Raw genomic sequence first — 20,883 nt, 5'->3', positions numbered from 1 at the left:
ATATTATAAATGCGAAAGTAACTCTGTCTGTCTGTCTGTTACGCTTTCCCGCTTAAACCTCGCAACCGATTTTGTTGAAATTTGGCATAGAGATAGTTTGAGTCCCGGGAAAGAACATAGGATAGTTTTTATCCCGGTTTTTGAAACAGGGACGCGCGCGATAAAGTTTTTCTGTGACAGACAAAATTCCACGCGGGCGAAGCCGCGGGCGGAAAGCTAGTTACTTTTATAAATTAGGTTTATTTTATCAGTTCAATTGTTACGAAAACACTGCAAGCCTGCTGGGAATTGTAGAGCCTGTGCAAATTACAAACAATACTTACTGTTTCAAATTATACACAGTTATTTTGTTACCAACTGGGCTAATGACACAGTTTCCATCATTTGTAAATAATATGTCACCTTTTCTGTACACTGTTCCCAGCAAATTGTGGAACTAAAACAAATAAATAGGTTATGTTAGTAAGAAAACACTACTCTGTTACTACATGAAATTATTATTACTTGTTTATTATTTAGCCTTTTGATATATACGAAATCCAATTTTATGGCTAAATTTCCGAATTATTTAACAATAATTGCACTAATAATACCACGACATAAATAAACAAACTTATAGAATGTAGAAACAAAAGATTTAAAAAACTGGGAACCTTATAGTTGAACTTCATCTTGAATACTCGTTAAATTTTGTTTATAACACTTATGAGAATATGTTATATTTATAGAAAACTAATAAAAACTTTAAAAATTATGACGAGAAATCCACATTTTAGCAAAGAAGCACCACGTGAAAATGACAATAATGACATTGACACTTTGAATGACAGTTGGAAACTGACAATGACAAACGCGATTTTTTTCTTCATACAAAAGTTTTACAGCTTTGGAAATATTGTAAATAATTTTGTTGTACTTTTTTTGCATTTTTAATTTTACTTTAACAAAATTCGTTACAAATGAGCCATAGTATAATCCCTTCCAAGGATATTCACTAATTACAAGTGAGACATTTGTTTGTAGATCCTTTGGTGTAGTGGTTCGTAACGCCATTTATGCGTTTCCCCTCGATCGGGCCCACTAGAGTGAGCCCGCCGTAGTAGGCTGGACTTTGGTCCAACACCGCGGTGGGCAACCCTCTAGTTGGGTTCGCCACTGATCGGGCGCCTTCTGCGCTCGATACGGCCCGATCACGAACGTCGGTCTGCGACCGACGATCGCCAAACGGTTAGAGTACCTTCTGTACTCGCCACTCTGCCCGGTGAAGCTGGAAAAGCTCCTCAAGCTACCAGCGCGCGTCCCTTCAAAAAAAAAAAACATCCGTTGGTTGTAACGCACTCCTATGCCAAGGTAGCGGGTTCGATTCGTGATTCAGGTAGCCCTGATGCCTAGCCCTATTGATGCTCCTCTGGGCTTCGGCTTGAGACTACTTTGTGGGGCATCCTGTATTATCCTACTTCCTACTAATATTATAATTGCGAAAGTTTGGATGTCTGGATATTTGTTACTCTTTCACGCAAAAAATACTGAACGGATTTTGATAAAACTTAATAGTATTTACTTTTAGGCACACACCGTTGATTTTTAGTTGGCCGATAGTTGTGCCTGATTTTAATTTGTATGAAGAATCGGCCAAATCGAATCGGCGCGGCGTAGTGTGCGCACTGCCGCACTCCCATACATGCCCATAGGTACTGAACAACTGCCCGACTAAACTATCGGCTGACGAAAAATCAAAGGTGTGCGCCTACTATCTTTAGCTTCATGGCCTACTCTTATTGTTTATAACCCAGAATAATTTATGACGATCTGTGACAAATTAAATTTTACGCGGGTGAAGCCGCGGGCAAAAGCTAGTACTAAATAATTACAAACAGACCTGTCGGATTTAATAATTTCTTTTCAAGAACAGATTTTTATTAAAGTTTTGTGTGGTTTGCATTGACTTCAAAATAAAATTTAAGAATATTCGTTTTTATATCCCCATTTTATCCTCCGCTTATTTGTTTCACTACACTCATATACGTTCACCATCACTTAAAGGGTATTTATTAATTTGCCATAATGATTTAAAATTAATTAATCGGATAATCACAAAATAATCAAAACTGCTTGAAATGGCGCTTCAATTTCCCGCCAAGAAGCAAAAGTATTTTTTAAATAATCCCGCCTTCTGATGACAAAAATGACACATGTAGGGTGTACAGCAACTGAAAACTATAATCTACTAAAATTTCTATACTTTTCGGTCTTATGCAATGTATTACTTTGCTCTGTGGTCTTATGATTAAAAATATTATAGCACAGTATAAAAACATTTCGTTTAAATGTGAAGTTGCTTTAAAAATAGGTTAATAGATTATAGAGGGATCTCTAGCGCGTGTTTTGCCCTACACAATCAACAGAAACATCACAACACTCAAATTTAAAGCATTTTGTTGAATTTTAGCATGACATGTTTTGTTGATTTCGTAGGGCAAAAAATGCGCTACAGCCCCAGCTAAGCCCAGCTTTATACATTTATTCGCATTAGAATCTCACAGAATTATAATTTCACGCTGGGTAACTAAAGTACTATACACATACAATACATACTTTAGTAAAGTCTACATCAATCTACACTGGTTATCACAAAAATTGACCCACCTACGTTTTACAGAAAAACTCGTTTCTACTGACACAATAATTATATTTAATTATTATTTGTTGTTGTTCAATATTTTTTTATTATTTGTTGGCATTTTCTGAGTATTTTTTAGTATCGTTTGTTATTTAACATTAACAAGTCGAGCGCGAAGCAAACACTGCCGTACCATCCTTTACTGGAACCATTTCGCCGCATTTTCAGGCCCCTATTTGAGAACCTCTGGATAAGAGCAGAACGCAGAAATTTTCGTCATCTAGTAAGCTATAATCACATACTTTAAATCCAAAATTTCAAGTCTGTAGGTCATTTAGTTCCGAAGTTAAGCGAAAGCAAAGTTTCGCATTTACGACACTCACTCACTCACTCACACACTGATGATCATCAAAATAGAACTAGTACTTCCCATTAACTCAGAGGGCTGAAATTTGGTACAGAGTTAGGGTTTAATGGCCACATAAAGGGAAAACTATAAAAACTAGGAAAATCGAAGATCTGGAGTAACAAAAATATTGTAAACGACGACGTTAAATAATTTTGCCACGTTCTACAAAAAGAAGTGAAATCCCACCAAAAACATTCTGTAAAAAACTAGCCAAGTCTCGATGGAGCTGCTTGTTTATCTCTAAAAAGTAATGAAATCTAGACAAAGTCGTGCCAAGTCTATGGTTCCTTACTGCGATTTCTTTATTATTATAGTTAATGTTGTGTGACTTGGCCGTTGAACAATCTTTATTAAGATTGTAGGGACGGGCGCGAAGGTGAGAAATGATACAACCGAATGCTGGATAAAGACTGAATATATTGTCCAATAACACACAAATATATAGGTGATTTAAGTACTACATCTCATCACCATCCTTTACAAAAAAAAAATAAAATAAACGTTATTTATTTTATTTTGATATAGGTAACATGTTACATGCGTATATAAACTGATTACATTTCTTAAAACGTAAGTAAAGTGATAATATATTTGTTGTCATTTAATATAGCATAACAACGCATAGTATCTGAGTACCTATCAGTGTTTATATCTTAACTAGACACATTATGAAATATATAATTTTGTCCTATTCTTATGTACTATACATGTTTTATTATCCTTAATTATCTCGACATTAGGTGAACAATCTTTAATTACCTTATATGGACCTAAAAATATACTCTGAAACTTATTACCGGTTTCATTTTTTAACAAAATTAAATCATTGGGTTTATACAATACAGGATTCATAGTACGATCATATTTAATTTTTCTATTTACCTTACTAGCTATTAAATTATTTCTCGCTTCATTTTGTGACATTTGTAATCTGTATTTTAATTCTAATGGGTAACTTTCAACATTATATAAAGGGTCAACATGTCCTGAAATTAAATTTGTTGGTAAGCAACATTTCTTACCAAAAACTAATTCATAAGGCGTGAACCTAGTTTCAGTATGCACCGATGTGTTATACGAAAAGCACCAATAAGGAAGCCATGTGCTCCAAGCCTCCGGGTGATTATCAGTTTGGATGCGTAAATAATTACCTAAGTGTTTGTGCGAGTTCTCCAATGCACCGATGCTCTGGTGATGGTACGCCGTTGACTGTAATTGATTTATATGTAAAAGTTTACAAACCTCCTTTATTGTTGATGACAAAAACTCGGTTCCCCTGTCGGTGGCTATTTCTTTTGGAATGCCATATCTGAGAATAAAATTATTAACAAAATTCCTTGCTACTTCGCCTGAACTTTTAGAATATAACGGATAAGCTTCTATGTATTTACTAAGTTCGCATTGTATTGTTAATATGTATGTATAATTATTTATATCTCTATCCAAAGGACCTACTACATCTAAAAATATTTTCTCAAATGCTGTATGTGCTGTGGTCGTTATACACATTGGCTCTTTAGTATAATGTGAAGAGTGCTTTTGTTTTTGACATTTACCACATTTTCTAACGAACTCCGTTACGTCAACCTCAAGACCTGACCAAAAGTAATATTTTTTAATGTTGTTAATCATTCGTCTTATGCCCGCGTGGCCACTAGTGGGCAAAAGATGAAAATCATTTATAATAACTCGTTGGTCGTCTTTATTATCTATCCTCTTAACGTCTTTTAAAATGCATATCCTTGGTCCTGACCACGTTTTACAACTTTGAACTTCATTTATTATTATTTTTTTATAAAAATATTATTATTATCGTTTTTTATAAAATATATTTCTTTTATATCAATTTGATTACAAAATTTATTCAGTTCTCTCGCAAATTCGGCTGGCGATAATTGCGATCGAGAAGCTGGATTAATAAAAATTGTGTTAATATTAGGTACAAAACATAAACATTTACTCTCGTGTCTTATTTCATTTAAGTTACGATATCGATTTAATTCATTAGCGCTAATGAAACGTAGTTCCGTGAAATATTTCGGTTTACTATGTATTTCCACAACTTTTGGGTGATCAAGCCAATCGTTCTTGGAAACAATAGCATCCCGAGCTTGCCTAGCCTTTTGACCTCGCGTCATAACATTCATAACACATTGATTCATCTCTTTTAATTCGTCTGATGTTAAAATTAAACGAGAAAGCGTGTCCGCGGCGCAGTTTTCTTTACCTTTAATATATTCTAAAGTGAAGTCGTATTCCTCAATTATTAATCTAAATTTTAATAATCTGCTTGAGGGGTCTTTCATACCAAATAAATATATGAGTGGTTTGTGGTCTGTTTGAATTTTAAATTTTCGACCGTATAAATATGGCCTAAAATGTTTTACAGCCCAAACAATCGCAAGTAACTCTTTTTCTATAGTTGGATATCTTTTTTCTGCTTTATTTAAACTGCGACTAGCGTATGCCACAGGTTTTCTATCGCCATTACATAATACTGCTCCGACGCCATAACCAGATGCGTCGGTTTGCAAAATAAATTCGTTATTTTCTGAGAAATTGGGATATTGTAATACAGGGTGTGCGATAACATTTTGTTTTAAAATTTCAAATGATTTTTGACAATCCTCATTCCAGTTAAATTTTACATTCTTTCTACATAAATAATTTAGTGGATATGCTTTTGTTGCAAAATCAGGAATAAATTTACGATAATAATTAACGAAAGCAACGAACCGTTTTATTTCGTCTGCATTCGTTGGCACTGGATAATTTTTAACTGCCTCTATTTTATTTGGATCTGGTATAACGCCATCTGAAGAGACGACATGACCCAAATAAAGAAGTTCCTTTTGTAAAAAATTACATTTTTGTGGGTTTAATTTTAAGTTTACCTTTCGTAATCTTTCAAAAATATCCTGTAAGTTTTTATATGGCTGTGTAAATCTCTACTAAAGCATACTAAATCATCTTGATAAACCAGACATTTTTCATATGTTAGTCCTGTCATAACCATAGTCATCATTCGGGAAAATGAACTTGGGCTAGTTTTAAGACCCATTGGCATCCTAGTCATTTGAAATTGACCTGGACAAAACGCTGTATACTTGCGACTGTTTGGATCTAAATTCACGTTGTAGTAACCTTGATGTAAATCTAAATGTGAAAAATACATGCAGCCAGATAGAGAATCTAGTATTTCCGTTATATTCGGAAGCGGAAATTTGTCATCATGAATTAAGTTGTTTAGTTTTCTATAATCTATGAACAAACGCCACTTTTTATTCCCTTTGTTATCTTGTTTTTTCGGTACTAATAAGATGGGGCTAGACCATTCACTTTGGCAAGGTTCTATGATCCCTTCTGTTAACATATTATCAATTTGACATTTAATTTTTTTTTGTAAAGCATGAGGTAATCTATATGGTTTGGAATAAATTGGCTGAGTGTTTGGTTTCAATTCTATTTGATGACTGTAAATATCTGTTGTTGATAACTTATCACCCTCTATCTATATATATAAAAATGAAACCCGTTTCGCGTTGTCACGGCATCACGTGTGAACGGCTGAACCGATTTCGATAATTCTTTTTTTTGAATGTTTGTGGAAGTCCAAGAATGGTTCTTACGGAAAAAAATATTAAGAAAATCTCTACGCTAAGGCGGTACGAAGTTCGCCGGGTCAGCTAGNACCCTCTATATAAAATATATCTGAATATTTAGCACACAAACTCTCTATATTTATTTTTTCTTCTTTATTCAAATGAGTTAAATTTAATTTGGAAAATAATTGTTTGACTCTCGATGCATTTTTCACATTATTATCGAAAACACAAATGTTATACTCCTTAGAACTATGAATATCGAGATTTATTTCTGATAAAGTTATATCTTTAGTATTCGTATTCAAAATTCGTACGGGTATTTTACCATTACGAGGAGTTACTAATGAACTTGCAACAAAAACTCCTTCCGATATTTCATTAGTGCATATAACACATTCCTCAGTTAAGTTCGTGTTTACATATTGGATGGATTCTGACCTTGCTGGTAAAGTCATTAAAAAGTCTTTCGAACTAAATAATTTAATGATAGTTTCAGTTGAATCGCTATGTCGTAACGACAAAGTTTCATTATTAAAGTCTATAACAGATTTATGTTTGCCTAAAAAGTCTTGGCCGATAATTCCATGAGTCTTACAAGGCAAGGAATCAAATACATAAAACTTGTGTTCAATGCACTGCCCGTGTACTGTTAATTGCATAAACACGTATCCGATTGCCTGAACTTTGCCTCCTATTCCATTTATGATAATGTTGTCTCTATGCACTGGAATACCTAAATGGGCAACATGTTTATATTTTAAAGCAGAAATTGATGCACCTGTATCTAAAAGGAAAGTCAACGCATAGTTGTTATTGTAATATAGTTCTACGAAAAAACTACTGTCACATGCCAAAATATTATAATTATTAGACTCGAAAAAACTCATTTTCTAACTCATAATTATGACTTGAAGTACTGGGCTGTGGCTGTGAAGTCTGAGAACCTTGTGAATCATTAGTGACAGTCCTGATTTGCCCTCTAAACTGTCTATTACCCCTGTAATTATTATTAAAATAATTATTTCGGTAGTTACCTCTACCTCCTCGGTGTGCAGGGTATCGGTATCCGCTTGGCTGCGACTGAGGCTGTTGAGCATCCTGCCGAGTGTCTCTGGACAGATGCGATCTACGGTCATAATTACGACCACGGCCTCGCTGTCGTCCTCGGCCCATGGTTCCAAATCCCCTGTTATTGTATTGTTGCCTTGAATGGAAATTATTATTATTACGAGTATACCTCATCGACATGATTTCGGGCTGTGTATTTGAGGCCGCTACGTCTTCGTCGATTGCAGCTTGTATCGCATCCTTCAGTGATCCGAACCTCTGAGCTGAAATAATCGTGCTGATCCTACGATTTCGCAATCCGTCACTAAATTGTCTAATGGCTTGTTTTTCATTAATTTCTTTCAAAACAATGTATTTTTCGCTATTTCCATCGGATTGAGAAACCGTTAGGTCAACAAACATTTCGGAAAGATTTTTCCCATAATCGTTAATCGACATATCATTTTGCCGAAAATTAAGTAATTGCTTTTGCAAAGAACTTGCCGATTTCTGTGGCAATAAAATATGTTTCATATCAGTCAAAAGCTCTGAAATTGTGTCGTATTGGCTATCTAACTTTAGTTTCGCACCTTGTGAAAGTCGACTCTTTAATACAAAATTAATTAATTTCTTATTGGAATCGTTATTAATGACTGAACTATAATATTCTATGCCATCAATTAGTTGTCTTGTCACCGTAATTTCGTCCGTCATGACCGGCAATAAGCTCAAAGCGACTTTTAAATCAAAATTCTCCATATTTGCTAAATCACATATAGCGTCGATTTGAATGCACAACTCACAAATCTCCTTATATAATTTAATAAAATTGTCACAATAGGTATTTATTAATGTTTGTTCATCTGTGTTTAATCTCTCGATTCTACTTATATTATGTAAATAATTATTATATTGATCAACAATTAATTTGGCCTCGTTAAGCTTTTTATTTATTATTTCTCCTTTTCTTTTAGAAGGGCCAATTTTTATTAAATAAGTTCTTATTACTAATAAACTGTCATACAATTCCTTTATAAATTTTGCCATAAAATAATAGCAATAATCAGATCATAACTGAATAGAAATATACTATAATAATTATTTTAACTTACAAGTTTTGGAAAGTACCTATTTCACATGTAAAACTTAATGTTCATAATATTTAATCTCTTGGATATCGTCCGCGCACCGTAATTGAAATATAAATCACTGATAGTTATACGTATCACTTTATATCACTTTACACTCACACTTTACTTTCTTCTGTCGGCGGGTTGTTGGGGTAAATGTACCGTCGTCGAAAAAAGGAGCCTCTGTTATTATTTTGCTGGAACTCCTGGCGAATCCATCTGTAGTGTACCTAAATGTGCACACTGGCTCACCGTCACACCAAGCGTCTCACTGCGGCACGTCCGTACTCGCCGGCGTCTGCCGTACGACTGACTCGTCCCACTCGTAACGACGTCACGTGACTGCCTATCACTTGTGTACGTGAGACAGCGTATTGTATCTATCTAGTACGTANAAAAACTACAATCTCGATGGAGCTGCTTGTTTATCTCTAAAAAGTAATGAAATCTAGACAAAGTCGTGCCAAGTCTATGGTTCCTTACTGCGATTTCTTTATTATTATAGTTAATGTTGTGTGACTTGGCCGTTGAACAATCTTTATTAAGATAATTTTACTGATGACCGCTTAGTTTAAAAGTTATTACATTTTTTTACAATAAGTTATGGAAGAAAAAAATTCAATAAAAAAAAACTCAAAAATTTTTTTACCTCTTTTTTGTCGATAAAAATAGGTCTAGTTTCAACTAATTTCATAATCTACACTTTATCGTGCGTGACTCACACTGTATTTTAATCAAAGTTATTAAGACTCAAGTTGCAAGGTGGACTAAGATTTTGGAATGTACTAGCTGGATCTTGATTATCTCATTAGGCAACACAGCCAAAATCATAACATTAACTTAAAATGTTGTGAATCTAAATTACTTCTATTAATAAGCATTTTCATGTAAAATAATTCTTATTAGATTATATCTTTGTAATTCACTAGTATGAAATCTCATAATTTAGTTATTAAAATGAACTATTAGTATTGAAACTGATAAACAGTGCATGCGCGTAGAATATTTGCTGGCCAGCGATCCACATCAATGATGAACGTCATACCGCTGCGGATTTCTAAGCTCACGATTGGTCGCGCATTTCGGAAGTGACGTCCTAAAACCAATCAGAACTTAGGTCATATCTAGCACTGCCTTGAACATCAATCGTCATATGACCCATTCTATCGAGTTTGCAAAGCTTGGGCCATATTTGTCTGTTCCAAAGTAGTTCCGTGGAGTGAGTGTGTGCAGATAGTCATCACAGTTTTTGGGACCTGTAAATACTCCCACATTTCAAGTTCAAAATGGCCGAAAACCCAATCTACGGACCCTTCTTCGGAGTTATGGGAGCAGCGTCAGCTATCATCTTTAGCGGTATGTGCCTTGTCCTGATTGAAATGGCTGTCTTGATTCGTTATCGATTTCCCGAAATCGGTCCCTTCATCTCGTGAATTCATCCAGAATTTGAGATCTTGTTTAGATTTTTGGTATGGAATGTGTTAGTGTAACGTAAAATCTGTCTGGTTATGTTATTTTAGGCATCCTAAATATAGTTGGAGCCGCGCCTTGTGGTTCGTCTGTCTGACATACATAAATATATATGACGGGATAGTTTTCGGGAGTCGATAATGCGCTGGAAGGCATTCTTATTTGCATGAAATTGGCATGAAAGACCGGATTCCCGAGCAGGGGCGTTGCATTTTGGTTGAAATGTAAGATTATTGGTCATGTGACTGATTAATTGTTAGTGCAGGTTGGTAGTACTGCGCGACAAAGGACCTGAATTGCAACTAAATCAATGATACTGAAATTGGATTCTGGGAATTACATTCCCTGGTTGTTCAATTTTCCTTTTGTTTATAATAGTTCAGATAAAGGCAACTCCTATGACTCATCATAGTAGGCTATGTAGCTTCACACATTGTTCCTACAGAAAAACCCAACATTTATGAATGAATATAAATATCTCCATTTCCATACTATGTAGCTCACACAACAGAAAACACCCAACTCGTATGAATGAACAGTCTGGATAAGTTCTATTCCACCTAATACATCTCCATTCAAATGTCAAACAATTTACCACTCATCTATGCTACTGTTTCTTATGACGATGAAGAACCCTGGGAAACAAGAAGCCATGAATGATGTCAAAATCCATAGAAAAAGGAGTCAACTGTCACATGATTGTTTATCATGTGATCAAGTCAGCTGGGAGTCATGTGTTGACCTAACCTCTCTTACTTGCTTGGACATCAAGAATTCTTACAGGATTTCATAATCTAGCCTCTATTCCAACTAATAAAGCAGCTGCATATGTCATAATTCCAATCAAGTTGACATAAGTTATCTGTCATCATGTGATCACCATAGATTGGTACATCAGTACCAAGTTCAATATCTACTGAAATTCTGAAACAATCAGCTTCTACTCCTGATAACTGGACAGCCAATTACTAAACACCAACTTTCATAAAAATCAAAACTAGTTTTACTGTAGTTTTTGATAATTCAAGTGACCACATGACTGGTCATTATCTTATTCTTTTTGCATTACCATATAGGCTCTGGGACTTAAACTGGATCATAAAAAAATATATGAAACATGGATAAAACTAAACTATGACTAATTAATCTTGTCACATGACTATTGAAATCTGATTTCACAAGTTTTTCATTGAAAGTATGCCTTATTTAGCTAGTGCATGAGGACATAACTCCTCACATACTAATTTAGCACCTATGTAATGATAACTGACATCAGCTGTATTGATTAAACTTGATATGCAATCACAGGACATGTAATTCAGTCAAGAAGACTGACTAACTACATAAATTATGTAAGATAATCATTACATGCACTAATAACTAAGTTCCACATTGACTATCATCCTTTTCCTCAAAAGGGAGTCTACAATACAAACTAACATCTAATGGATATGAAGGCTTCTAGTGAAATCTTTAAGCTTTTTCATGGAAGTATAGGAAACCACAGAAAGGGCAGTACAGACAGACCAAAAGTGTCATATAAGTTCATAGATACACTCCATTTCAAAGCTGCTGAGCAATGTTATTTCAGCCAGCAACTATCAGTTATTTAACCATTATGTAACAGATCTGTAAATCAATATTATTGAAGTTTCTGCTCTACTGCACTTATCTTGTTTGCAATATCAATACAGATGCTGCTGTCGCAACTGTATTGCTTTACAATTAGTGTCAAAACCAAAGCACACAATGATTGTGCTGTCCTGAGTCCTGCTAACCTGTTTCATTCAGTGCAAAAACCAATATCTGTAACTGGACTTTAGTGCAGTTATCAAAACCTGCCTACCGCATGTTTTCCACACTCTCCCACATATTTTTATTAACAACCACTTCAGCAGAAATGATTAACAATTCACAAAATAAATGATAACAAGCTTTAGTCATTAACTCATATCATAACCAGACAGACTAGAACTTCATGTTGTGGGGAAGGTGGGGGCGGTCCGCCCCGGGTGCCAAGCATCAGGGCGTGACACAAGTCACGCAGATTAGTACTCACTGGCGCATCTGCATGGCATGGCGCATCTGCATGGCATGGCGGTCTATGTCATGATACGGGGGGGTACGATTGTCTTTCATCTTTGAATCGGTAGGTAACCCCAAAATGATGGGTACCAGGGGGTGCCTTAGGACTTATAACGGAGGGGGGAGGGGGTAATCGCCCCGGGTGCCAACCCATGCTACGCCGCCACTGGTTATGTTATCTATCTATTTTATCATATTATTATTTCTCCCAATTCCAGCGCTGGGAGCCGCATATGGTACCGCCAAGTCAGGCACGGGTATCGCGGCGATGTCGGTCATGCGGCCCGAGCTGATCATGAAGTCCATCATTCCTGTGGTCATGGCGGGTATTATCGCCATCTACGGGCTGGTCGTGGCTGTCCTGATCGCTGGTTCCCTGGACGGGCCAGCCAACTACCCCCTGTACAGGTAATGAGAACTTTCTTATCAGAGCCCCGATTACGGTAACTTTTAACGTTTCCAATCCAGACGCGCTTCATCGATTCTGCGATACGATTGGTCAAAACAGCTGACGTACGCTGTTGAACGACCAATCGTATTGCAGAATCGAGAAGCGTGTCTGGATTGGAGACGTTAAAAATTACCGTAATCGGGGCTCTGTTCTGTTAAGCCAGTTGCAGAACAAGAGTTAAGCTAAGTTTGATGATAGCTGATGCAGTTTCCCATACTCATCTATCGACTGTAAACTGTATTGCATGAAAAACATGCACACACTATGAGAACAGGGAAACTAAACTAACTTGCTTAGCTCTTGGTTTGCAACCAGCATTATACTAAGTAGTGTAACTAAGTATATCTTCAAAGGGCAGTAAAAGCATTTTCTGGGAAAGTTCACTCCATGCATGGTCAAAGAAGCCTGCATGTGCCTATGCATCATAAAATATTCCAAATATTATAATAATCATTCTTCTGCTTTGATACAGTGATAAATCTTAGTAATATTTTAGTGTCTAATGCAAAAGCGGATCATCAACATAACTAGGTCAGTCAGACAATAGCAAATCTCGTTATTGTGTGTAGTTAATTCAATAAAAAGATGCTTGCTGTTCAATTTCTCCAAAAAATAAATCTTTTCACAATAACAAAAAAAGTTTTGAGGCCAAACATACTTTGATGTTTTGTTTGATTTTATTTAAATACATAATGAACACTTTTTTTGAAGACAATTATTTTGTTAACACAGGTTTGTCATGCTTGACAAATTAACTATTTCCCTGATGATAAGGCCTTCAATTTGGTCCATTGAACAATAATATGGCACATGAAGGTTACAGGAAAAGTGTGTATAAAACTGTCTATATCAAAACTGCATAGTATTGTTGTTTGTATTGGGTTTATTCCTCTTTAAATGATCTTTAAATAGCAATGACCTAATAATCTTAAAGTCGAACATACTTAAAGTAATTCCTTACTTTCTGTAATATTGTGTATGTACCTACTTTCTAAAATGAATTAACACTGAATTGCCATTTAAAATGCTACTGACACTCACAATTTACAAAGAATAATAAAATGGTTATTATCATCTGAATAAATAATGTACCTATAACATGAATCATATTCATATCATAATACCTGTGGAATGTAGCTTATATATAATTTTAATAAAATGGGTTTTTAGCAAAATTTATGTAATATTAGGCATGAACATGAGCAGGATTAGCTGTGTTCGCTTCACCCATAAGTAGATAAAGCCTGATCAATCATTTAGAGATAAGCGGATACCTGACAAGTGTGATGTACGTATGCACACACTTGAGAAGGCAATACCCATACAAATATCAATTACAAGCTTGATATGGAGAGAAAAAGGGATGTTTTGAACCAACAATATTCACTTTGCAGATTTGTTTGTTATGTATTGTCTTTATTAACAAAGTATCGTTTGCTTCTTTCCAGAGGGTTCATCCACTTGGGAGCGGGTCTCGCCGTAGGTTTCTCGGGTCTGGCCGCCGGATTCGCCATAGGCATCGTGGGTGATGCCGGCGTCCGCGGAACTGCACAACAGCCCAGGTTATTCGTCGGAATGATCCTGATCCTCATCTTCGCCGAGGTGTTGGGTCTGTACGGGCTCATCGTCGCCATCTACCTGTACACGAAGCAGTAAGCTGTCCCCGCGCCGTCCCGCGCCCGCGCAAAGTCGTCGCCGGTAGCGGGCCGGACACCGGCCGCGCGCGCCGTCTCGATGCTGCGACCCCGCGCGCCACGCCGCTACCTGTATAAATATTTTTTCTATTTCAATTTTATAATAATCACAATCTTCGAATCCCAATCATGTACCGACGCTACCGAGCGATGACTGTTACTTTAATTATTAATTTATTACCGACGTATCTTTGTGTTTCGGTGACAGGAGGAATCGTCCGTCGACATATCACTTAATTTGCGCGTCACATCCCTCGCGAATACCATCTGACGATATCACTTTTAGATTATTTTAGCGTAAGGCGAAACTAATGTACAGTTAGAGTAGAAATTTAAGTCCAAACGAGTTATCTTAAATAATTTATGAACCGTTGAAACCCCCGGGTACTATGTACCGATATTTCTATTGCTGAGAAGTTGAGGTCAAACCTGGCTTGATGTCTATCTACTGCTATATAGCTTTCAGTGTTATAGTGGATGTATGTATCCTATTATACTGTTATGGGCCTGTGAATGTTACTTGTACTCTCTCGAGTGACCACTGAGATAAATTCAAAAGCGAGTCACAAACATTGTATTGCCAGGAATCAGTAAATAAACATGATTTGTACATTCCATATTATTTTGTTTCTACTTTATTGTTTTGTGTGTTTTATTTTCCTATCGATCTACATTATGAACGAACGAGTATTAAACTTAGGAAGGCAGCTTAGGGCGGTGCTTTCAACGTTAATATGACACTGTCGTAATCAAATTATCTATATAATATAATAATTATTATATAAAACATTTCTGACGACTTATAATGTGAAATATTTCAAATATATTTATTCTGTATACCTCATAGTCGAAAATATGATGTTTGAATGATTATAAATTGGTAAGTAAATACATCTAGGTAAAATTGTATTTTATTTTAGGTTTCATGTTAGAGAATGTTATAATCTTTGGTGTTATTGAATGAATTGTGTTAATAAAATATTTTGAAAACAACTACTGTAAATTATGAATCCAGTGTTTCTGTTCAATCCAATTTTTTTAGTTTTCTTATGCTTTTTACATTTATCATATTTTTTTTATTTTGGTTTTATAGGTACATACCCTTTCTGAAGTAACATCTTGCCATTCCTGATTATTTTTCCAGTTGGAAAAATAATTTTCAATCGAAAAAAGACATTTCGAATAGGTACACACAACAAGAGAGAACAGAACACAACTAGGGAGAGCACACTGAGCAAATAACGAAATGCTAGGGGGACGAACACTTTATTGAAAACTAGCTTTTGCCTGCGGTTTCACCCGCGTGAAATTTAGTTTGTCACAGATCGTCATAAATTATAGCCTATATGTTATTCTGGGTTATAATCAATAATACCGTAAAGTTTCATCAAAATCCGTTCGATCGAACGTTATCAGGTTACGTTAGATAAAAGGCGAATTTAGTGCATTAAGGCAATGCTCCTCCAGTTATGTTAATCATTTAGCAAAATGAAATATTGTAGGTAGGCTACATTTGCCCACGTGCACTAATCTAAAAAAAGAATAAAAGAAACAAGCATGCCCACACTTGTGATCGAATCAGAAATGAGATCTGCAGAAGAACCACCAGTGAACGACATCAAGTGGCAGTGCGTGGGTAGAGACGATGGCGGCCGTTCGGGCAGAAAAGTTCTCGAGTGGCGACCACGGGCCGAAAGAAAGATGTAGGGCCTCCCACTAGTGGACCGACGATCTGGTAAAGGCATAGGGTTAAGGTCGCGGGAACAGTGTATGCGGGCAGCGCAGGACCGGTAGATAAGGAAATCCTTGGGGGAGGCCCTTGTCCAGCTGTGGACGTCATTTGGCTGAAACGAACGACATTATTTTTTTCGTATTTTTATTTTTTCATCTAACTATAAAGCTAGTATTCATACTAGTTATTTTCAGTAACTCATTTATTTCTAAAAACAAGCCCCGTAAATCAGTGTTGCCAGAAGGTTACTTTTGTAACCTTTTAGGTTACTTTTTGTTGATGAGCACCTTCATGCTGTATAACGTAGAGCTGGCTAGCTGGAACCGCTATGATAGAACTGTCATTTATATTCAAATGTGATGTTGTCTTTAGCTGTGTAATGGCTGTGTCGAACTCTCTATTGTAAATATTCTACGTGTGCTTTGATACCAATATATTTATTATGTTACTACCAACCACTGTGTTTATTGCTCTGTAGCGGACTTAATATATCCCTAACAAGGGTTATGGGCCCAGAACCCCAGAGCAAAGTAACATTTTAAAATAGTTTGTCGTAAAAATAATTTCGTATAAAGTGACGTGAACAGAATGTCGAATGTACGTATTGAGTTATTGAGGTTTTCTTTTGCTTTTTACATTTACCTATCATAAATTTTTAATTTTGGTTTTATAGATACCCTTTCTGAAGTAACATCTTGCCATTTCATTCCATTCCTGATTATTTCTCCAGTTGGAAAAATAATTTTCAATTTCGAATAGGTACACACAACAAGAGAGAACAGAACACAACTAGGGAGAGCACACTGAGCAAATAACGAAAGGCTAGGGGGACGAACACAAAGCTTTGCCTGTTGGGCCTGTTGCGGGTTCGATTCCTGTAGAGGGGTAGATGATGAGAAGGCCCTTTCAATGCGGAACGTCAAGGCAGGCATTTATTGAAAACTTGCTTTGCCTGCGGTTTCACCCGCGTGAAATTTAGTTTGTCACAGATCGTTATGTTATTCTGGGTTATAAACAATAATAACATTATTCTGTGGCTCGAGTTTCGACTGGCGCGGCAGCCACATAAAAAGCCTAACAAAAGCCGGACAGGCCAGACAAGCCCCTAAAAAGCCAAACATGTCCGGCTAAAGCCGGACGCCTGGCAACCCTAGGTGGGCAGGCCTCCCACTTGTGGACCGACGATCTGGTAAAAGCATAGGGTGAAGGTCGCGGGTACAGTCTGTAAGCGGGCAGAGCGCAGGACCGGTAGATAAAGAAATTCTTGGGGGAGGCCTTTGTCCAGCTGTGGATATCATTTGGCTGAAACGAACGACGATGCCCACATTATTTTTTTCGTATTTTTATTTCGTAGCTTAAAATCCATAGAGGAATTCCTCTATGTTATTTTCATCTAACTATAAAGCTAGTATTCATACCAGCTATTTTCAGTAACTCATTTATTTCTAAAAACTAACCCCGTAAATATTAATCCACAGATTATGTAAAAACACGTCATTGCTCTAATTTGACGTTTGCGTTGGCAAGTTTTCAGAATCAGAAGATTTGTAAATTTTCCAAAAAAGCTCGAATAAAATAGGTCTAAACAAATATTTACACAATGAAATTCAAGGCATTACTATGTTTAGTAGTAATCCTGACTTACAACCAAGGTGAAGCGCAGAATCGGGCTAAAGGGGTGCGTTGAAATCTTGCAAGTGCAACGTTACGTTTCGCTTCAGGCGCCGGTCTTTTGGAATTTAATAATGATATGACTTTGAATTTTAGCTTGAGGAGAAGCTGCAGCAGCTGGCTGATATGACAGCGAAGCGGTCGATCATCCCGCTGAATTTCAATAAGTTCAAAGAGTATGTGAAGTCGCCTCCGAGGGATTATTCTTTCATTGTGATGTTCACGGCCATGGCCCCAGCTCGCCGCTGTACGATCTGCCAACATGTCTACGACGAGTACATGATCGTGGCTAACTCCTTCAGGTTCTCTCAGTCGTACAACAACAAGCTATTCTTCGGTATGGTTGACTTTGATGAAGGTTCGGATGTTTTCCAAATGGTATGTAGCATTCCTCTTTGTGCCCATAATCCCTATCAGTTCCTCAATTCTTAACTAACTACAGATTTATTATCAGTAATGTTATTGTTCTTGTAAGAACATCTGGTTATACAGTTATTCTAATAAGAAAAGAGGTTTATATTGTCCCTTGATCCTCCATATTTGTGACCACGAAGTTTACACTGTACTTTACTAATTAGTATACAAAACCTTTCCAGCTCCGCCTGAATACAGCCCCAGTGATCATGCACTTCCCCGCCAAAGGCAAGCCCAAACCAGCAGACTCAATGGACTTTGAGCGTGCTGGTATCCACGCTGAAGCTATCGCCAAGTGGATACAAGACAGAACTGATGTGCAGGTACAAAAATTACCATATTTCCATAACAGTTAACTTATTAGGTATCTGACAATTTATGATGAATACATCTTATGATACAAATGAATGCCTAATTCAAAATAAATCAACAAATCCTCTCTCTAATCTCTTCATACACATATTATGTTGTAAAACATAGATTTTAATTAAATTTAATTGAACTCTTGTAAGGGCACATAAAAATTGTCATAAAGCTTTTATTACTTACCAAGAGTGTTCATAGTAAATACTTATCCATCTATGAATTAGAAAGAACTAATAGGATTATTAGTTGTTTATAAACTTTTTTTCTTCTAAAATGCGTATTTTCTTAACATCTCTGGTATTGAGACTTTTTGATCCTTATTTGGCTTAACATTATTACTTCTGAGAATAATCGGAGTATTTTTTGACATAACTGAAAACATTTTAATTAACATTATTTCTGAAAATAATAAATAATAATAGTTTATTTCTAAAAAACCCAGAACCAAGAAGTAATATTATTATAAAAAATGTGTTTCCAATTTCTAATTAGACTTTGTTACATTCCAGGTCAGAATATTCCGTCCACCTAACTACTCAGGAGCAGTAGCCTTTGCGACACTCTTCATTCTGGTCGCTGGATTCTTGTACCTCCGTCGCAACAACCTCGAGTTTCTGTACAACAAACAGATGTGGGCAGTGGCAGCTGTCTTCTTCTGCTTTGCGATGGTCTCGGGACAGATGTGGAACCAGATCAGAGGCCCACCGTTCTTCCACAGGACCAAGAACGGGCCAGTTTACATCAACGGTGGCTCCCATGGACAGTTTGTGCTGGAGAGTTACATAGTTGCTATTCTGAGTATCCTTTTTACAAAGAGAAATTAATTGGAGATTTTTACTGTCTTCTGAATCTTACAAATAGCAAGCCAGTGGTTTTTCAATAGGTTAACATTTGCTTACTGATAGTGAATTTTTATTATTAACTGAATGCATAAATAATCAGGTTTCACTCTTAAAACTAACAAGGCTATATATTTTTAGTATATTACTTACTTTCAATACATAGGACTAATCACTATTATGGGCACTGCTAAATGACGAGAGGGCTGATAGGGATGTAAAATCTATCATGTCTAAATTGTATCATAAATACATACATACTTCAGTATATTTCCTTAGCTTTCCACCACAGATGGGGCAGTGGTAGTTGGAATGATCCTAATGATAGAAGCGGCGGGAGGCGTCAAGAACGAACCGGCGCGCGCTCCGGCTGAAGGCAAGAGGCGCCGCTTCCAGTCCGTGGTCGGGCTAGTTCTAGTCTGCGTGTTCTTCTCTCTACTTCTGTCTGTGTTCAGAGCGAAAACACAGGGGTATCCTTACAGGTTTGTAATGCTTCGACATTCTTTAGTGTTGGTTGACACAATTATTTATAGTACTTTATCAAAGAATTTATTTGGAGAAAAAGAAAATACTTATTTACGTTTAGTCAAGTCTCTTTTGGGAAGTTTAAGCCTAGGCGCAGACCACCGACTTTTAGTTGGCCGATAGTTGGGTCGGGCTGTTAATCAGTATGGAGATGTATGAAAGTGGGCACACTACACCGATTTGTTATCGGCCGATTCTTCATACAAATTAGAATCGGGCTCAACTATCGCCCAACTAAAAGTCGGTGATCTGCTCCTAGTCTTAATGAAAGACCACAACCCAAGTATTTGACTATCTTATGCCCGTTTTCACCATCAATCCCCAATTTTTAAGTGACCTCTATGAAAACAAAATGCCTGTGTGTTAACATAGGGGTCACTTAAAAATTAGGGATTGATGGTGAAAACGGGCATTAATCTTAGATATTCTAAAATTTTAACATCAAATAAAATTATTTGACTAACCTTGACTAAGAGTGATTTGTTATTGCAATATTGCATTTGCATAGAGGTATGCAAGATTCAGTGAATGTTGTTTAGTGCATATTGCATAATACTTGACAAGATTTACACTATTTTATTCTCTTTGTTTCAGTTTCCTGTTCAAGTAAAGTAAGGTGATAGCAGTGTGTGCACTTATTTTGTGTGTGTGTGATGCAATATTTAATTTCCATTTTAAGCTATGTTGAAACAAAATAAAAATATTGTTATAACAAAATCTTTCTTTATAATATAATCAATGTTTTACATTACATTTCTTACCAATTAAAATAATTTATCTTAAATATAATTGAAATTTGAATAAATATTAAGAGCCCCATTATTT

At 36.3% G+C, this 20,883-nt stretch overlaps 3 protein-coding genes across 7 annotated transcripts in view; 2 read left to right on the top strand and 1 right to left on the bottom strand.

Annotated features, from left to right (window-relative positions):
* The window catches only part of LOC114364473 (periodic tryptophan protein 2 homolog), a 33,304-nt gene extending 32,503 nt beyond the window's left edge, over positions 1-801 (bottom strand). For all 5 annotated transcript variants that reach the window (XM_028320644.1, XM_028320642.1, XM_028320641.1 and 2 more), the window contains exons 1-2: positions 654-801; positions 324-436 (exon numbers count right to left, since the gene is read on the bottom strand). In XM_028320644.1, coding sequence (XP_028176445.1) covers positions 324-436; positions 654-671 — 131 coding nt within the window. In that variant the 5' untranslated portion in view covers positions 672-801. The remainder of the gene's footprint in view (positions 1-323; positions 437-653) is intronic.
* Positions 802-9,936: 9,135 nt separating this feature from the next.
* VATPc (vacuolar H+ ATP synthase 16 kDa proteolipid subunit) lies at positions 9,937-15,149 on the top strand. Its single transcript, XM_028320651.1, has 3 exons — positions 9,937-10,167; positions 12,585-12,774; positions 14,266-15,149. The coding sequence occupies exons 1-3, from the start codon at positions 10,098-10,100 to the stop codon at positions 14,471-14,473; spliced, it is 468 nt and encodes a 155-aa protein (XP_028176452.1). The 5' UTR covers positions 9,937-10,097; the 3' UTR covers positions 14,474-15,149.
* A 2,575-nt stretch (positions 15,150-17,724) lies between these two features.
* Positions 17,725-20,761, top strand: Ostgamma (oligosaccharide transferase gamma subunit). Its single transcript, XM_028320634.1, has 6 exons — positions 17,725-17,921; positions 18,011-18,292; positions 18,511-18,651; positions 19,204-19,492; positions 19,826-20,015; positions 20,653-20,761. The coding sequence occupies exons 1-6, from the start codon at positions 17,844-17,846 to the stop codon at positions 20,666-20,668; spliced, it is 996 nt and encodes a 331-aa protein (XP_028176435.1). The 5' UTR covers positions 17,725-17,843; the 3' UTR covers positions 20,669-20,761.
* Positions 20,762-20,883: the final 122 nt, after the last annotated feature.

Source organism: Ostrinia furnacalis, unplaced genomic scaffold (assembly GCF_004193835.3).
Source record: "Ostrinia furnacalis isolate ACB-3 unplaced genomic scaffold, ASM419383v2 OfSCF7437, whole genome shotgun sequence".
Lineage (NCBI taxonomy): Eukaryota > Metazoa > Arthropoda > Insecta > Lepidoptera > Crambidae > Ostrinia > Ostrinia furnacalis.
The sequence above is the reverse complement of the archived record's forward strand: the minus strand, read 5'-3'. Positions and strand labels throughout refer to the sequence as shown.

Coding starts and splice junctions, on each gene's coding strand:
- VATPc (XM_028320651.1), top strand. CDS start 10,098: ATGGCCGAAAACCCAATCTACGGACCCTTCTTCGGAGTTATGGGAGCA. Junction 10,168..12,584: donor GTCAGCTATCATCTTTAGCG/GTATGTGCCTTG, acceptor TCCCAATTCCAG/CGCTGGGAGCCGCATATGGT. Junction 12,775..14,265: donor GCCAACTACCCCCTGTACAG/GTAATGAGAACT, acceptor GCTTCTTTCCAG/AGGGTTCATCCACTTGGGAG.
- Ostgamma (XM_028320634.1), top strand. CDS start 17,844: ATGAAATTCAAGGCATTACTATGTTTAGTAGTAATCCTGACTTACAAC. Junction 18,652..19,203: donor AAGACAGAACTGATGTGCAG/GTACAAAAATTA, acceptor GTTACATTCCAG/GTCAGAATATTCCGTCCACC. Junction 19,493..19,825: donor TTACATAGTTGCTATTCTGA/GTATCCTTTTTA, acceptor TTTCCACCACAG/ATGGGGCAGTGGTAGTTGGA.